Raw genomic sequence first — 20,015 nt, forward strand, 5'->3', positions numbered from 1 at the left:
GTAGGTATAATTGACAGTGCTAAGCGTTATCTTGCTGCCAGAGATGCATTGGCCCAACATGAGGATCTGACAAACTGATGCTGTTGTTGAAGATGTGGACATAAATAACTCAAGTAAGTAGTCCATAGGTCTATAGTAAAAGTAGTAGTCTAGTATAAAATAATGTGACTTCATCAACCTGCGAACGCTTTTTCGCTTTTTAATATTAATTTTGTTGTTCATTTTTCATGGATAAAGTAACGAAGAGGAGAGTTGAAAGTCTGTAGGGAAAGACCTTTGTATAATATCTATTTGCAGTTTGTTCGTTCATATATACAGTCATTATGCCTCAGTTGGGCATGTGCAAGGTATACGGTAATTTGTCTGTGTATGTGTAGATCGACTGTTACAGCTGCTCGATGATAAATGAAGCTCGAAGAGTTTCTGTATAATTATTGTAGGCTGCTAATCATAATTATTTCTTGAATTGCAATTAGTTGGGTTTGCAAAATAATGCTTACGGTTATGTTTGCTTACTTTTAAATCTAGTACAACTTGTGTGTAGCAAAATAGGGGAATAACGAGAGAATAAAGTAAAATAAAAAGAAGTAAGCATTATCCGCCAGGGCCGATGAATCCATCTAAAATGTTGTAAATTATAATGTACAGTGTATTCATTAATAATGGCACTGCATGTATAGCTTCATTGCCTACACTGAGGCATCATCACCCTTTCAGTAACATTCATTTTTTCTCAGGTCGCGTTGAAGGACGCTTTGAAGGACTGCGACTGCCTTTGCTTGTTGACATGCAGTCTCCCTGTGTACACCATCAACCTATGCAGAAAATGTAACTCTAGCAATTATCCTATTATATCCCTAGCTCTTTGCTGGAGGGAGGAGAGCCTCACTGTCTGGTGGCATGCACTCCACTTGCCCTATTAAAATTGTAGTAAAGAATTTGTTTGATATAGATGATATTTCATTCCCTCGAGGTTAAGCCGCCGCCACCAAGTAAACACCGCCTCCTCCTAACACAGCAAATTCGTTTTTGGATTTTGACACTTATACCACACTTACGTCACCACTAATTGATCTCATTGGTCAACAGCTGTAGGATATATAGAATATTAGCATACAGTCCCAGGCATGCACAGTTTTTCAAGTTGTTTTTTAGTTTTTTCATTTGTTCAAGAAAGTAAGCAAAGAGAAAAGAGCCATGCTTGACAGTACTAAGACTCAAAGCGACGGCAGAAACAAGGAAGGTGCTCTCCAACAAGATGGCTAAGCTTCCATGGGTCCATGGGCGCGGTTTAGATACATTTTATCCAAGGAGAGCTTGCAACTCCAGTAGGGGACGTCGAATGGTCAAAGCTTGGACCAAGGAAGCTCTTGAGCATCTGTAGGAGTCAACATGTTGCTCAACTAGCTCTTTGACGACTGCAAAATCCGGCATAGACCATAGTCTTGTTCTTTTTTGCAGTCTGCATCGCGATTGAATTGTTGCTAGGGGGAGGTCCTTTTATAGTGCTACGGTCACGTGGTATAAGTCAGATATGCCACACCTACTCGGAGGATATGCACCCTATATATCCTCCGCTACCGGGTTGTTATAAAACAGGGAATGAGAAATGAGGAAATGAGGAAATAAGAAATAGGAAATGAGGAAATGAAGAAATGAGAACGAGAAATGAGCTGTTAGGCAGAGCATATCTATGGGCAGAGCAAGTCTGAAGACGAAGCTAACATCTACTGAGCTACAGGTACGTACCTCCTGGTGACAAGTCTCCTGGTGCTCTGCCACCATACAGAACTTATGTTCCTCTGGTACACGGTGTGACACTCTACCTCTATCTACTTATGTGCCATGTACGACTGGCATGGTTCAGACATCAGATCTACCTACGTAACGGTACTTACATGTACTGTCCTACAGTCCCACAGTCTCAAACAATTTACCTATGCGTGACTATACTGGCAATACATTCACTGATTTCACAATCCGGTGGGCAAGTGATAGTCAATTGACTGAACTCAATGTCAACATCTACATGTAAGTAACAGCAAAGAAACCTCCAAAACTGTTTGTCAAACCAAGCAAATTCTAATGATCTGCCAGTCCGGTCGTAAAGCTGCAGGAAGTAATGACATTAGTACACTGTACTGGTATCATATCCAATCTCGCTACAGGGTGAAGAAAGCAATTCCCATTACCATTCTCACAAGCAATGCCTAGTGAAAGCTGATGCTACCTTTAATAAAGAAAGCTCACTGTGCCATCTGAAGCGATGGTAAAATTTAATTCTTACAATGTGTCCGACAACCTGTACTGTGTGGAGGTGCCACTATAATTATAAACTTAGTCACCTAGCTACTAGCTTCTTGGCTGATATCAGTCATTACTTTTGTGCATCTATATAATATATATATATATAATATATATTATATATATAATAATTATATATATAATAATTATTGTTATAACAATGTCATAATTATTGTGATGAAAATTAATGCCACGGTGATGATCGTAACCATAAAATACAGGGTTTTGCAGAGTCTTTGAAATAGAGGGTGTAGAGCATTCCTTATATGGATATCTAATGTTTACACATTGTGGTGTCATATACACATTGTGAAATGCCAAGTCTGATTGAGAAGCAAAATTCAAAAACAAAATGGCTTTTTCTTGTGAAAAAAGCTGACCAAGGGGATATAAGGTGGAGAATAGTGCATCAGACAGAGCTGCTTGGACTGTCTTATCAAAGTGTTGCTGAGAATCTTCAAGTTGATCCATCAACTGTTTGTAGAATAGTGCATTGTTGACATGCTGACTAAGATCTACAACTTTATGGTTGACCACAGATAACCTTATAAGGAACGCTCAACGCAAAACGCTTTTTTGTGGATATTGCAAAGATTCTGCAAAACCCTGTATACTATTTCTTATTTCTTCATTTCCTCATTTCCTATTTCTTATTTCCTCATTTCCTCATTTCTTATTTCTCATTTCCTCATTTCTCATTCCCTGTTTTATAACAACCCTCCGCTACCGTGGTTACATACCCCTCGGCTCCGCCTCGGAGTAACCACGGTAGCGGAGGATATATGGGTGCATATCCTCCTCTTAGGTGTGGTATATCCTATACAACGGCACCACCCCAAAATTAAATAGGCTCTACAGGGATTTGAGGAGTTCTTGCAACTGTAATGTCGAGAGCGGAAGTACCTGTCACGTGAACCTTGGTAACAAGATTGAATTTTGGCTCATTCCAAACCAATTTTTCTCCAATAAGAGCCTATTCATTTTTGTTAAACTGGGAAAACATCGACTTACATCAGAAAGCTAAAGAGCCTTTGGTAAAGGCTTTGCACCACAGCGGGTTGTCAGCTGAATCTATCCTTGAGATTCTAATCATTTTGTGAGCTACTACTTGCCCCAGCCTGCCCGTAAGCTGTTGAAAGTGTATCACTAGTCTCAGTAAAATCTCTCTTAGGCTAGTTCCAGCTGGATACACAGTTTGTGTGACAGAGTAATAGTAGTAGCTCACGATTGGGCTCAAGGATAGCTTTAGCTGTGGTGCAAAGGCTTGCAGATAATTATATGCAGAGCAAAGCCTCCTGTATAGGTCGATTTTTTCCCAAAATAAACAGGCCTAAAGGCTTTATTGGAGAAAAATTGGTTTGAAATGAGCCATAATTACGTAACTGTTCACGTGACAGGTACTTCCGCTCTCGACATTACAGTTGCAAGAACTCCTCAAATCCCTGTATTGGAGAAAAATTGGTTAGGAATGAGCCAGAATTCAATCTTGTTACGTAATGTTCACGTGACAGGCACTTCCGCTCAAGACATTGAACTCTGCAAAGGTCTGTATTATTAATTTTCTGTTTCCCCGTGAGGCAATGGCTACTATTGTACCTGATGTTATAGCTAGTAACCAGCCAAACAGCCCAGCTGTTAGTGGAAAGCTGACTCTTGTCTTCGACATCCACTTTAACAAGAAAGTAAGAAAATAATGTGTCTGTACTGTAGATTTATTACCCAGGGTAGTCGGATTATCCGGGTAGTCATTATAGCATTGTTTTTTGTCGAAGGGGCTGAGATAAGTCGTTTACTTAATCTGTGACATTAATAGATACCATACTTATTCGATTTAAAGCGACCCTCTAAATATGCGACATGGACACCCTAGCCACAAGTCCCTCCTGGCCTTATAGCTAGCTGGCTAGCTGTGTTGTGTGTGTGACCATATAATTATACAGTAGAACCTCGATTATCTGGACACCTTGGTTCCAGAAGCAGGCCGGATAAGTGAATGTGCCGGATAATCGAATAGATAAACCACGCCTTGATCCACCCACTTTATTTGTAAACAGCAGTGCCACTAGCCTCGATTCCAGGCCAAGTTGTTTCTAGCTAGGCCGACAACTAGGCCTGGTGTTGATTGTATCTGGGCGTGTATCTGGGCGTGGTTAGGAACCAAAAAACAAGAAGCAGAGAGATTTGCAAGAACAACACACCTGTCAACAAAGGCAGGCAGTGTTGGCGCTTGCACATTCAGTAGCCACATATCAAATATCCACCCACCCCTAAATGTAGTTATCAAAACATAATATGGGCGGTTCGACGGTTAAGTACGGTACATGTAAATTGGTGTTTTGCATACACTTACAATGTAGCCTCGAAAACGTAATTATTAAAAACGGCGCCTTATTTAGAACAAATACAGTACTAGTCAGCATACAATCAGTAACACAACTACAACGTTGACGTGTAGGTCTTGTATTACTCTATAATTATATCTATGATTGTTCCTACCTTATAGTTTTGGTTACAAAAGCAACAAGTTCGCAGTCTCACCCTCTATAGGAGTCCCGCTAGACTGAGGGATATCACTGAGCACCTTGAGCCACAGCTGCTACTGCCGTAAGTGCAAGTAATTCTTTTTTTGATAGAGTAAGTCGCCGAACTCCATCAGACAGCAAAGTGTGTCAGGTAAAGAAGGGGGCTGCTTTTGAAAAGTAACCAGAACATTAAAAAAGCGTGAACTGTTTTTCAATACCCTGTTAGTGTGTGGCTAGTCATACAACTAGTACCTGAATGCACATTTTAGGGGGGGGGGATATCCCCCCTTTCCCCCCTGTATGACACCCTGCAAGAACAAAACAACATTGATTCACAGTACCGTATAGTGCGATATTTTCGAGGAGTTTAAATCAAATTAGAGTGCAGGTATTGAAAGTGCAGGTACTGAAAGTTCAACTATTGGCTCCATTGGACCACAACCTTACATCATATGACATTATCATTCCAAAATGGCTGCTAGAATATGTGTACATTGTTAGGCATGAAACTATCTTGTTTGAGTTAAGATCTGAAATTTGTTGTGGAAGTACTACATTACCTTGCACACCTTTTGAGCTCCAGCGAAAGTGCAGGCTACTGGTAGGTTCTGAGATACACAGAATTTTTTTAGTAGTAAATGTGTTAGGCATTGATTTTTTGAGTTTATGCTAGTTAAGGTCTGCTGCACCGCGCCTGTCGTACCTAAAAAAATCAGTGCCTAACACATTAATTTTACAATTGTTATAGTGGGTAATCGGTTAGAGTAATAAAACAGTAATCTTGTACAGCTAAGGTCCTAGACTTATCACATTCAATGGTTTAGGTATCCTGACCATCTCTTTATGGGTCTTACATATGGTCGCAGTGATAAAGCCAAAAAAAAGAAAAAGGAGAGCCTGTGTAGAGGTAGCCTTGAATCCTGGCCCATTAAAATACGGCCTGGTATCTATTGCATGTGTAGGTGTGGTCCATACACGCCCACGTACTATATGCTATGGCTTTATAGCCTAGCTAGCTAGCTGTGGCACTCTTAGTCTATGGTGTTGTCGAGAAGGCTTGCACACTAGTCTGAAACCAGAAGAGGCTCTCATCTACCTCTGTGATGGTTGGATGGTCGTGATGTTTTGAACTTGGTTTCTGTACAAATGAGAGCTTCTTCTGGCTTCAGACTAGTGTGCAAGCCTTCTCGACAACACCATAGAGGGCCACAGCTAGCCAGCAAGTTTTCTTGACAACGCAATAGAGAGCATAAGCCACAGCTTCACAGGAAACAAGTATTTGTTAAAATTAATACGAAAAGAAACTAGTAAACAAACTAGTTTATGACACTAAAGTATAACGAGTTACCCAGATTCTGGGTAACTCAGTTCGCGCATGTGCACTATCACCCATGCAATAGAGACCAGGCCGTATTTTAATCGGCCTGGTCTCGAGGCTAGTGTAGAGGCTAACTGAATCCATCACTACAGTGCTTTTCAAGTAGGTTGAATACATTCCAAGTTGAATGTTGAAATGAGTACTCACGATAACAAGCCACTAAACCACAAAGCTGTGCCGATGCCGACAGCCACCTACATAGATCTAGACTCAGCTTTGTGGTTTAGTGGCTTGTTATTGGAGTACTCATGTCAACATTCAACTTTGAATGATCTTCAGCCTACCGTATGGCGCGAAATTTTCGAGGGGCTTAATTTTTGTGGATTTTGTGGGTTAGCAATCCTACACGAAAATTAAGTCCACGAAAAATCGTTCTTTACCTGCTATAACGTGCAAGATTTAAAGACGTGGCTTCCGGTAAGCAGTCATTCCGCGAACATTGTGCAACGAAATGCTTTTAGAGGCCATTCCACGAAATATAAGTTCCTCAAAATTTCGCACTATACGGTACTTGAAAGCACTGTACATGTGACACTTGTAGTTGTGTAACTGTTAACCATGAATAAAATTAAATGTGGGCTGGAGTGTATGCTGATATAATTTTTAACTAATTAACTACCACACCTACACCACCCACTTAAGATGCGATAGTTGGATACCCTCTTAATGTACTCCTGATAACATTAATTTTTGAGAGGAATAATACCAGCAAAATGAGCTAAACAGTGAAAACGCATCTACCTGTGAAAATATGTCACCTTAAAGTAAAGCAGTCCATGAAAGTGTCTAGTTTGCTCAAACAGCTCATTTTTGTCTATACAGTAGACTCTCGTTAATCCGGTCACCCTTGGGACCGTGCAGCTTGGCTGGAATAGTGAGGTGGCTGTAGCTCAGGAAATCGCCGCCGCTTAAAAACGACCTTACCTCGAATCTAATGACTACTTTTGCGGTTCTTGTCTCGAGGATAATGTAGGATAATGAATCATTTTTGTTCTCTATTTAAGTGTAATTCAATTTTTATTTGCTAAACCACACCCAAAACGTCATATCCGGCCGTAATACATGTATAAAATTACATTGAAAACCTTGTTTAGGACAGCCAGCACTGGCCGGTAACCGGAAGTACGAGTGGCCGTACTTCAGGGTGACTTTTGTGCAGTAAACATATAGCTAGCATTCCGTGCCAAGCCAAATGGCCGGTATATCGAGGTGGCCGTACTTCAGGGAGCCGGAATAGCGAGAGTCTACTGTACATACAAACCGACACACACACCAATCATTCTACTCTGCTGCCCATGCACGGGGTAACTAAAGCACTAAAGTACCAAAACTCGGCTGGGTGACATGATTATAAAGAAACCAGAGGAGTGATTTAATGCAGTGCATAATTATAGAGAGTTTTATATTAGTTGGACTAGCCTCCCGAGACTACAAACCAGTCACAATTCTAGCTTTCTACTCTAGTGACCTTTTTCCATTGTTCCTGGTACGGGATCACTTCAGCAGCTGTAAAACGTAGTCTACCTCGAATAAAGGCCGCGTTTAGTTAGCTAGCTGCCAACGTACAAGTTCAAGTTTTTGAAGTAATCCTTTACCGGTCTCTATTAAAAGTACATGTAGGTTGTTGCTTTTTTAATACTCCTGGTTTTTATAGATCTATGTATTCTGATCATGTCAACAACCGAGGGTTAGCACTTCAGTCTTCTAGTTATTATATCTATAGGATCTGTTTTGCGTTTTGTTATATTGTTGGTTGAAATTAGCTTGTGATCTACATTCTGTGTACCTGCAGTAGTGGCCTTGGAAGAAATTTACTACTACAGGCTGTGTGTGAGTTATCTGTGGGAAGGAAACCCATTATCGTGCCGCTGGTATGTGAAGAGATATGGAAAATCATCTTGCAAAAGTACCCACACTCTCGTCTCAAGATTTTGATAAATGAACAACGGTCGCTAGTGATTACACACAGAAGATCTTGTCATGAATGTAAGTAAAATGTACCTACGACTTATAGTTAGTGTTTCATGTACATAGCATGTGAATCCTCGTGTTGCAAGCGAGGAATACGGTAGTGTGGCTTGTGTATGTGTGTGTGTAGACTGCTACAGTTGCTCACTAATCAAATGAAGCCAAATAAGAGCTTTTATAGGCTTCTACTAACGTTTTCAATTTGTGGATTTACAAAATAATGCTTCGTTCTCGAGTTATGGCTAGTTTTTCTTACAGTAGATAGAGGCCAAATTAAAGTTTCTGTTCCGTTTGCGTAGATCAGTATATCGTTTCCGTACTGTGCGTGTGCATGCGTGTACGTGTGCGTGTACGTGTACGAGCGTAAACCAACCGTACCGGTTTTTGCATGCGGAAGTACGGGTGTGGTTTACCATATCGTTTTTCGCATGCGGTAGTACGGTGTTGCAACGTTGCAGAGCCTCAGAGGAATCTATACTACACCTACTGTAAGAAGCTTGAGCTAGTGTTGGGCTAAATACAGATTGTCATGTATCCATAGATTGTGATCCCAGCAGTAGATCTAGTCACCTTAGTCCTAGTAGCTACATATACACTGTACTTACCTAGCTTAGTTTTACACTAGATCAGTTCACGAAGCATCTGCTTAGCTTTTTAGCTAAAAGAAAGCACATGGTGAAATGGGGGCTTTGTTATGACAGTCACAAACAATCAATCATTGATAATCAGAAGGCAAAAAAGTAACATTAATGAAATTGAAACTGGTTTTGGAAGTTTGACCAATGAAGCAACAGTTCAGCTCAAAACCCACAGGTGCTTTTCTTATCGCAAGATGGTCACTAGTCAAAGAATAAGCCAAGGTTTACACATTTCTACATGTATACCATCTCAATACAGGGCTACACACCCTGAGGTACATGTCTCTTTCTAACTTCTACGAGTTACATTTCTAGCAGCTTGAAAGGAAGAACTGCTATCTGAAGTTTCAATGGCATGAATGCTGTATTGTATGTCTAAATCTTAGACAAAACCTTAATATTGTTATACATGATGTCTAGCCTAGTGGATGTAGATGAGATTGTAACGCAATCCAGACTCTTTTATGGGGGCTACGGACTTTGGTGCAGTGGTAAGGGCTACTGACTTTATTGTAGTGGCGAGGGTGGACCCTCTATGATGGGAAACAGTGACGATTGTACCTGTGTAAAAGAAATAACAATCGAATTAGTCACAAGCCTGCATTCCATACCCGAGCAACTGTCCCCAGCACATCTGATTGTCACTAAAACGGACACGGAGTGCTCCTCTGGTCAAAGTACTATACTCTGTGTAGCATGCATGAATATAACGATTTATAAGTCGTCTGTACTTTCAATGCCAGTAACTAACTTTGCATTTTACAGTAAACAGCCAACATTACTTTTTATAGTTTTCCTATAGGTTCAGTATAAGTTTGTTAGGCTAGTTATGCCTCGAGGCGTAGCCGCACGAGGGATACGGTAAAGCTGACTGTGTGTGTGTGTGTGTGTGTGTGTGTGTGTGTGTGTGTGTGTGTGTGTGTGTGTGTCTGTCTGTTCCAGCTGTAACTGCTCACGGTTGCAATGCGACAAAAACTAACAGCTTCTATAGGCTTCTAGCCACGTTCTCTTGGAATTTGATTCGTGGATTAGCAAACTAAAGCTTCTTTCTCGAGTTATGGCTAGTTTGACTCACATTGAAGGCTGTTGCAGTCTCTTCAGAATCTTTCATAGCATCATCTGTTCGCACAAACTTTCTATTCAACATATGAGTTAGCCTTGCACTAAAGCGCTAGCTTTTTGTTAGCTACAAGAGTAAAAAATATCTGTTAAAACAGCTAGCATTAGTAGCCATTTGTGAAATTGATCTCTTTGGACACACCCTTTAATTATTCCTGTGGCGCTCATTCCCCACGTGTGAGAAAATAATATCCAAGATCCAGATCCAGAATCCAGATCCTCCTGGCAAAATCATCCTTTTCCTGAGGGCCACAAAACACTACCATATATAACAACAATATGCAGTCTTTCTTTCTCAATAGATATTATATACACTGAACTCCAGATCCTGGAAGAATCAATTTTCTTCTTTCTTGAGGTCCTGGTAAGCCACATAATACAATAGATAACAACAATAGATGCATGTAAATAAGTCTTTTCTTCTCAGTGAGTTTATATAGATAAGCTAACTTTAATGTAAAATTCATTATAGAAAGTACTATAACACTAATACTTTTTGAGCGAAAGCATAACATGGTGAGAGGCATTAGCGTAAGCTTGCAACACTCGTTATAGCTGTAGCCTTCAGTACTTGTCTGTAAGTTAAAGCCATCCATTTGCAACAGTCTCAGTCAATGCTCAAGCACTCGAAACTGTTATGAACTCCATACACCAGGTAATTCGACTGTTGTAAGCAACGAATTGCCTGCAAATGCGTGTGCAAGCAACCCACAAGCAAATCGTTGCATACAATACTTGTACTCTGACCAGTTTGTTGTTGCTATTAGCTCTGTTCTACTGGTTACGATATCAAGGAAAAGACGGGAATCATCGAAATCAAGTCATTTGGACAGGAAGTTCATAATTTGCAAAAGCAAGGTCTCTCTTTTGCCTCCTTCGCAGGCCTTCCTTTTTCTGTTATTTGTCACCATACTGGAGGAGCAAAGAAAGAAAAAAGGAAGCCACTAAGAAAAAGGAAGGCCTGCCCCGCTAAGTCTTGTGATCTGCTACTGACGTAGCCAAATTTAATTGAGCGTGGGCAAGAGTAAACCGCAATATCTGTCCTCCCACACACTGTGACACAGTACTTGGAGCGTATTTACCAGGAACTAGAGGCAAAGCAGTGTGTGAAGCTACAGAACAGTATGTAGAAGTTAGCTCTACAAGATGAAGCATGAAAGGCTGGAGTACTACTGTATCTGATAATAGCCCTTGTCAAAAGGACCTGGGAAAAGAAGGAACCTATCCCAGATCCTGGACAACTCACAGCAATACTTCTGACATGCCAAAATTGAAAAATCCTACAGATCCCTTCATGTTATCAGAAGGAATGTTTTAGTCCAAGTCATAATAAAGAAGAAGAAGCTATATAGATTGCCCTGGCACAATCACACTATCCAAACTAGAAGAGCAAGGGCAACCAATTTTATCCTCGGATAATTACAGTAGAACTACAGCAGAACTACAGACTACAAGACTCGCCTTACAAAACCTCACGTTCGACCTAGTCGAGTGTCTCAAATTACAGCAGACAATGTAGACCTGAGTGCTTATCTGCAGGTATTATTTCCGTATCCACTATAGAGCTGGTTCTACTGCCAGAAAGTTTCCAAAAGGAGCAGAACCTCTAAAACTACTACAATAGGATTGCATGACTATGGAATTGACTGGACCCTATCGATCTAACATCTATTACATGTATTGAACTAAGGGAAAATTCGACATTGGTGCTCGTGCCCCTGTGAAAACTGTCTCATGCACACAAATTAGTATGGTTTAGTCTCACTTTGTCAGTACTCATGAGATCACAACCTTGCAACATTGTCATGTCATTCTCAAATACACTGTTTCTAGACTAGACTACTGCTCAATAAAATAATAATAATAACTCAAGCCTCAAAGATAGACCTTTAGTCTCAGACTTCACTATGCTAGGTAGATCTATTAATTTAAAGCCATCGTCTAAGACTATGATAATATCTCCAGACTTGCATAATTATAAAGTCTGCAATGCGTAGGCATCCTGTGGCTTTGTTGCCTGCCAGGCTCCGCCCATCTACTGAAAGCTCACGCTCATTTTCACTGTGCCACCGTCACGCGACTTAGCGAGGCAGGCTCTCCTTTTTCTTGAACGGTTCGTTCTTTCTTTCTTTGTTCCTCCAATTCTCACCGTATTTTATCTTATTGACCGTGTGACAAAGAACAGAAAAAGGAGAGGCTGCGAAGGAGGCTAGTCTCTCTTTACAAATTGATAAGTTCATAACCTCTGCCACTCACAAGTGACCATTTTGATACGTATTCAGATAATTATACCTTAATTGGTGTGCATGCTCAAGCGAGATATACAGTAATGTGTTTGTGTGTGGGTCTGTCTGTCTTCGTAGACTGCTACAGCTGCTCAAGTATCAATGAAGTGCAAGTAAGAGTTTCTATAGGCTTTTAGTCATGTTTCTTGGATTTTAATTTGTGGATATGCAAAATTATACTTGGCTCTCGAGTTATGTAGTTTTGCTTACCCATTGGAATGCCATTTCAGAAGAGGGAGTAGCAAATTTTGTCCATGGAGTGTTGATACTCTGCAGACTGGTAATTATAAAAATATGTTGTAGAAAATATGTTGTAGAGACATTCTACGGAGCAACATTTATATACTAGATCCAACAAGTTGGACACAACTACAAATCCTCTCGACTCATTATTACAAACAGAAGCACATGGAGGGATGGAGCGTCTTACTATATGCTTAGTATTGCAGATTCACTTATCGTCTATACTGTATTTTTCCATCAATTTGGTGAAACTCCAAAGCGTCACTGGATACCATGAGCGGCATATTCTCGAGATCAGGGCACAGCTGTTCTCGAGGTCGGTGCACAGCTAACCTCGACACTCGTATCTTTGCTTTTAGGCAACATTTGTGAAAATAAAATTTGACTCCCTGTAGAAGCTTGGAAGTAGTCTGCAAGAGAAGTTTGACCATTATTATATAGTTAAGTGATTCCCAGTCCTTCTTCAGAGATAACCACATTAAAGGGTTGTCATCCTTTAGCGTGGTTTTCCTTTTGATTTGTCTCCCTATAGTTGACTGTATTGTTTCTAGCTAGTGGATCTTTGACATTTGCAGTATGTGTGACCAGTAGGTATAATACAATAAAAGGGTGTGTTACAGGAAGTGGGAGTAGTTCCATCTACTGCGCATGCGCATTTACAGAAGGACCTATCGTGCTGTCATCTTAACGCACACACAGACTGAAGAAACGCACACACGAAAAAATACAGTACCATGTTCCCTTGTTTGTAGTGTGCTAAGTGCCTCGTACGTGTGTGGCTGATAATACATAAGAGTGTAGAATTGTACCATCCCATAATTAATATCTTATGGTGGATAAGTGAATAGTGTGAGCTAGATGACTAGAACCACACACAAATATCTGACCTTGAACAAGCTTGACAAAGCTTTATAGCCTCTTTACTTGCTGTTCTGTCTTCAGAATAATGTTTTTAAGCTTCAGAAATGATAAAAGCTTCAGCTAAGATAATCGATTCTAAATGGGAACTGACTTCTAGTACACGATAGTACACTAAATGTCCTGAAAGTAAACGAGAATATACATTCGTCAGAATCTCACAAACGACTGACGCATGCACAGACAACTAGTATACCATGCCTAGTTGTTTGCCTAACCGTTATAAAAGCAAAAGCTCAGCCTGGGATCGAGGCTACGGAAGTCTAGGCTATACTAGTATAAGTTCTGAGAAATACTGCATTTTGTTGTTTTTTGGTGGCAAACAAGAATACAATTTTCGAGTTTATTTAGTCTAGAGCATGCATGCATGTAATAACAAAAGTGTACTTTTCATCTGTACTAACTTACAGGAGTTAGGCTAGTCTCTTCTTTGCTAGAGCGACCCATCTTGTCAAAAACATTGATTTTCATGACTTTGGCGATGATTTGGCCACGTAGTAAGCTCAATTGCCCTGCCCCTGATTGCAGTCTAGTTTTAATAATGTACCAACCTTTCATTCAGTAAGAGACTAGCCTAACTTCAGTACCTGCACTCAAATTTATTTTTTCCTCCAAATAGGGCTCTTCGGCAGGCAAGTCAAGAACATAGACATTTCGTCTTACCTTCCAAGTGATGGACTTATTCCTGATGACATTTTCGAACTGTGTTGCACCATATTTGATAAAAGAACCTCTGTAAAACAGTCATTGAGAAAGGGTGTGTGGATGCATTTAGTTGGCGTGTTTCCCCCGGAACTGAAGGCAAGAGAACAGAGAGAGAGATATATAGAAAAACTGAGAATGGTCTACGACTCACTCAAAGGTGAAGCTAAGGTGTTTGTATATATGAGGTGCGCCGTTTGCCTCAAAACTGTGAATACAATATTATAGTTTATGTCCATGGGTATTTGTAAATGTCACTGACATTTGTATATCTCAGTGGATATTTGGGTACCGTATTTACTTGATTAAACGCCCATGGTAAAGCTCTTTTTTTGTATAAAGGCCCATCTTAAATAATCGCCCATATATGGGGCGTGGCACTGTGGGCGGAGCTGAATTAACACGTGGAACCAGTTGCAAGCATGGGATGACAGTAGAGAGAAAGATACCGACACAGAGGGAGAAACTCAGATTTAAGCTGTGGCAGCAGCCAAAAAGACCATAATAACTGCTGCTGTGCAAGAGTTTGGAGTAGACATAACAATAAACACCTGTTCAAATAAACACCCATCTCGTTCAAATGCGTTACTGAGTTTAGTATAGCTATAGAGCTAGCATATAATTATGATCTAGCTGCTGATAGCTGCCTCAGACTGGCGCTGCGCCACTCTAACCCAGCGCTACTCTAACATGCTTTAGGGAGAACCCTGCGTTTGCCGAGTTATGCACTGTTCAAAAAAGGTTGTTCAGGAAAAAACCTTTGGGTTGCTCGTATACTGCATGGTTTAAATCGAACAACCCTTGGTTGTACAATCTAAGGTTGTTTCCAAAACAATCAATGGCTGTTTCCAAGACAATGTTTGGTAATAACTACAACCTATAATTATAGTGTTACTACAACACCCATGATATGCTCTGATACTAAGGAATATCCATTGAAACTCTCGGGATATTCTAGGGTACATAAGCGGTGGTAAGCTTGAAACCTTCCTCTCTTTTTAGTATGTATTTAGCTCGGGTACAAATCAAATACACCCTAGATATCCATGGTACAACTATTACATGTATCATGGCATGCATGGTTTGTGTCGTAAAAAAGGCGGTTACAAAAGCTGCATCATGTGTGGTTACTTTAGCAGCTTTTAGAACAGTATAACAAAATATTACCATGTGAATATATTTTTCAACTAGCTATGTGGTATAAGTTTCAAGGTGCATAAACTGTTGTGCTCAAAGCCAGAGATCCCTGTTTGATCAACCCATGTGCATCCTTAATCCACCCATATAATTATAGGAAAAAGGAAAGGAGAAGAGAGTGCCAAAATGAACCAGCTTGTTGAGGCAGTATACCGAGATGCAGTTCGGACTGATCCAAGTCATGCTTTCTACAGCAAAGACATCACAACCACAGAGAGCTTGAGTCCAGACTCAATATCCAATATCCACAGTCAATCTAATGTTCAGAAGCTGGTGAACATTATCACAATCTACATCCTGGAACACGAGGAAGTATCCTACACTCAGGGAATGACCGACTTGCTCAGCCCATTCCTCTTTGTGATGAAACGTGAAGCTGATGCATACATTTGCTTTGCATCTATGCTTGAAAGAATCAAAGGTCACTTCAATACTTGGTGTGAAGGCACTCTCCTTAAGATTGAACGCCTTAGACATATTTGTGAGGTGTTAGATCCTGAGCTCTTCCATTTTCTGACTGACAGAATCGAAGAGGACGCCTTTGCATTATTCTTTGGAATGGTCCTTATAGAATGCAGGAGGGAATTTTCTTTTGATGATTCTTTTCAACTTTTTGAAGCAATATGGGCAAGTGTGATATGTATAAAAGGTATCCCTCCTCAGCAGTCCAGTTTGTCAACTTCAGAATCGGCCAAATTTATGACTAACCAGTCAAAAGAAGTGATCCAACAGGTTTTTGGGGAAACTCTAACACCATACTCTGCCAAGCGTTTGCCCCGATCCTCTTCTGGTACTATCACTGTAAATACAACATCACTATCAAAAAATCCCTCACTCAATTCTGTGGAATCCCAAATTGACCCGAACCAATCAGTGTTGCCTCAAGTCCCTGCATCACATGACACATCTCCTGCAAACCAAGCAAGTGAGGACTCAATGAGTAACCCTTCTGTGCACTCTATTGAAACTTACCAGCAAACTGTTACTGTTGACATTGAAGATGATGTCAAAAATACACAAGAATTTAGACCACGATCACACACAGACCCGAACATTACACTTAATAGCGAAGATGTGATTGTAAAAACAGAATCCGGCAAACAAACCATAGGTGCACACCTTAACCTCTCACCTAGCCATCTTTCGACACACTCTCGGTCTGAAGGTGAGCTATACGATAGCTTCAGTAGTGGAAAATTCCTTATTAATCCTGTAAAGAGAAAAATACCCACTGAAATGGCTGACTTAAGCAGTGTATCTAGCAATACAATCAGTGCGAGTGAAAATTCACACAAAAGTGCATTAAAATCTGGAATTGAATGTAGTAGAAGTGCCACTAATAGCCCCAAGACATCATCTGAGCGAAGTTTTGTATTGTCCACTGAGTCAAACAGCCTTTTATTTAGTGTGTGTCATACAGCTAGCGAGGAAAATTCTCCAGGCCAAAATCAATGTAGTGCCAGCCATTCTAATTCTCCTCACTCTAGAAGAGCAATTACTACTGAGTCTATGGCTGACGAAACACATTTATCGATTGACTACCGAGCGTCAAATACAAGCGAACCCAGCAGAAATCAAAGCCCAAGTATAATAATTGATGATAGTGCCTATACCAGTGACACTGAGGCACAAAGGTCTCGAATAACTCCAGTAGCATTCTTTGATGTAATGGGTACCATAGCCTCTTCTGCCCCCGAAAACGAATGTGGTGATGATCAGAATATTGTACCTGACCACAATCGCTCTAGAGTTAACTCTGACATGAGTCTGATGGTGTCGCAATTTTCAGTAGGTGAACAAGGTAACCCTCGCGTAACAAGAGAGACATCTCTCTCCATTCCTGTCTCTGACTGTTTCCCGCTTTTTGTTTGCATGTCTATTCTGTCCCAACATAGAGTTCGAATTATGCACCCGTCCACTGATTTCGTTGGGCTCTCTGTAGTACTGAATACGCAAGCTGGCAAACAAAATGTGGAAAAAACTTTGTATGTAGCTAGGGACCTATATCGAATTTACAAAAGCTATCAAGTAAACTTTTTTGGAGAGGATGGACAATCACTTAACACATGGCTAGATGATGATCAAATTAATAACGAAGGTAATAGGCATGTCAGAAGTGCTGTGCATCAGCTGAAGTATGACCACAAAAGCAGTGCTGAATATCCACAATAACACACATATATTTTTTTATCCGAAGTATATAATTTATTATAGGTATAATTAATATTTATATATATATAGGAGTTTTATGTAGGAAGGAGTTTTATGTAGGAGTTTGTTTTGTGAAAATTAACTATCAGTAATAACAGGAGCACATAAAAATGTGCTCCTGGTAATAATGATACAATGCTTTACTTATAATGATTTAAATTCCTTTGTCTTGAGGTTGTTGTTCTATATAATTATGGTGGGAGTGTCCATTATGGGTACAGCAGCTATAGTGTTCCACACACATTTACTTGTACCATGATGTGCTCTGACACTAAGGAATATCCATTGAAACTCTCAGGATACTCCAGGGTACAAATCCCATGTCCCCTGCATGGGGCACATTGGCTGTGCATGGTCAGCCTAAAGCCCTCCCTCCACCCTTTAAGGACCCTCTCTTTTAAAGAAGACTACCGAGACAAAATCTTTGGAAAGCACAAAATGTGTGTGTGTTGAAGTTGTAAATTAGTTTGTCAAGTGCAAGCACACAGCGCACACAAAATGTGCACAGTGCATGCACCCAGGGATCAAAGAGTGTTTACTACTACTCAGTTGTAAATGGGTTGGATAACAACTTCTAATTGCTTCTAATTAATATAATTATAGGTGTTCATATACTACAAGCTACCTGTAAGGTGGATATCTGCATGGTGCATGTGTGTATTGTTATTGTACTACCTCAGGCAGTTGTATGTATTCCCTTGGGAATACATAGAAGAACTGCCCTCCGTAGCCAATACACCCTTGAGTACAGTGGATTGCAGTGCACTTGCAACAGAAAATTGCCAAACAGCAAAACCACCAGATATTACCAATAGTAATTCTAAGCTCAGCTTGCACTTTTATTACAACGAATTTTTTAGCAGAATCTCATTGAACATCTGCTTATTCCCAAATTGAATCTACGGGGAATTAAAGCCCAAAAAGGTGCTCAGTCATACATCTCCATGCGATTATATAGATATTCTCACGGCACTCCTATTATAGTCTCACTCATTGATACACTGTATGCTTTCTACCTGTAATAAAGTAGTATATAATAATTATACTGTTGGAAAAGTTCAACTGATACTGATATTCATTTTATCTGATTGTGGTTTTGCTGTTTGGCAATTCTCTGTTGCAAGTGCACTACCATCCTAGATATATATAATTATATATACATGCGGGTGTACATTATTATAATTTATCTATAATATATATACACTAGAAAATTATGGTAAAATATTGTTAATTAACAACTCACCATTCATTGACATGTTCTTGATCTATAGCTATTGCATATCAATGACCTTGTGCTATATAATTACCCGAGACGCACCTGGGCGGCCACGGGTATAGTAATCGGTTGGTTTGTTATCCGAAGCGTGCGTGGACAGCCACGGCTATATTGTAGTCGGTTGGTAAGAGCTGTGCAGTATTGGATCTTTATATTTACCAGTTATATATAATTATACCATAGGTAATGCTTGCTATTATACCAGCAATACTGTATAATAATTATTTAGATCCCACTTGAGTGTTTTTGCTTATTGTTGCTATGTGCTCTATTTCTAATAGAGCACTTGGCAACGTGCTCTATATTAAATGCTTCAGGCTATACATTGTATTGTCATGTAGCTAGATGCACAATAACATAAGTATATATTATACAGTTTGTAGAATGGAAGAGGAAAGCTCTATATACAGTTTCTTCTTTTGGCTTTGTTCGAGAATAGTAGGAGCCGCTTGTTTCTTGGGCAGTGTGCTGTGTTTGTTTATTGTTTACTGCAAGGCTGCATGGGAGAGGATTCTAGCTTTGGCTTCTTCACTTGGCTTTTTTTGAGAGTATAATAATTGTGACAGGGCCTAGGAAAACAACCCTTATGGAGCAAACTAATAATGTTCAGTACACTACAAAGTAAAATATTTAGAGCTATTTTAGGGTTTTGGTTTTCTTTCATAAGAAGTAACTTCAATATCTCCTCTAACTAAAAAAAAATTTTTTTATCCGAAAATTTTTTTGTATTCAGGCAGCCATTGAATTTTTTCATGCTGTTCTTGTATTCGGATAGAACTTCGAACATTAGTTTCTCAAAACGGTAGGTCAATACTGTCCCCCTTTTACCCGAAAATATTTTGGGGTAGGAAGGTGCAAAGTGATTGATATTGTAATCAATTTGAAGCTTAAGCACTGCTTTATTTAATTAAGCAATAAAATACTAGTTTGCTCCATAAGGGTTGTTTTCCTAGGCCCTGTCACAATTATAGGAGCCGCTTTTTTTTTTAGCTTCAGTTTTCTTCCTTTTGCTTTGTTCGAGAGTATAGTATAGGAGCCGCTCCTTTCTTGGGCAGTGTATGGGGGAGGAGCTGGATGTAGGGAAGTGCTGGGATTCTAGCTTTGGCTTCTTCCTTTCGCTTTGTTTGAGAGTAGTATAAGAGATGCTCATTTGCTGTGCTTGTTTGCTGCAAATTCTAGCTTGAGTTTCTCCTTTCACTTTGTTCGAGAGTAGTACGAGTCTATACAGGTATACTTCTTTGAAGCAAGCTGAGC

General features: G+C 40.0%; 1 protein-coding gene across 1 annotated transcript; it reads left to right on the forward strand.

The window, feature by feature from the left end:
* Positions 1 to 3,740: 3,740 nt before the first annotated feature.
* On the forward strand, positions 3,741 to 17,652 carry LOC135331228 (uncharacterized). The gene is made up of 5 exons (XM_064526314.1): positions 3,741 to 3,986; positions 4,808 to 4,908; positions 7,997 to 8,190; positions 13,995 to 14,237; positions 15,372 to 17,652. The coding sequence occupies exons 1-5, from the start codon at positions 3,885 to 3,887 to the stop codon at positions 17,444 to 17,446; spliced, it is 2,715 nt and encodes a 904-aa protein (XP_064382384.1). The 5' UTR covers positions 3,741 to 3,884; the 3' UTR covers positions 17,447 to 17,652.
* The last annotated feature ends 2,363 nt before the right edge of the window (positions 17,653 to 20,015 follow it).

The sequence above is a fragment of the Halichondria panicea genome, chromosome 2, assembly GCF_963675165.1.
Source record: "Halichondria panicea chromosome 2, odHalPani1.1, whole genome shotgun sequence".
NCBI classification, from domain to species: domain Eukaryota; kingdom Metazoa; phylum Porifera; class Demospongiae; order Suberitida; family Halichondriidae; genus Halichondria; species Halichondria panicea.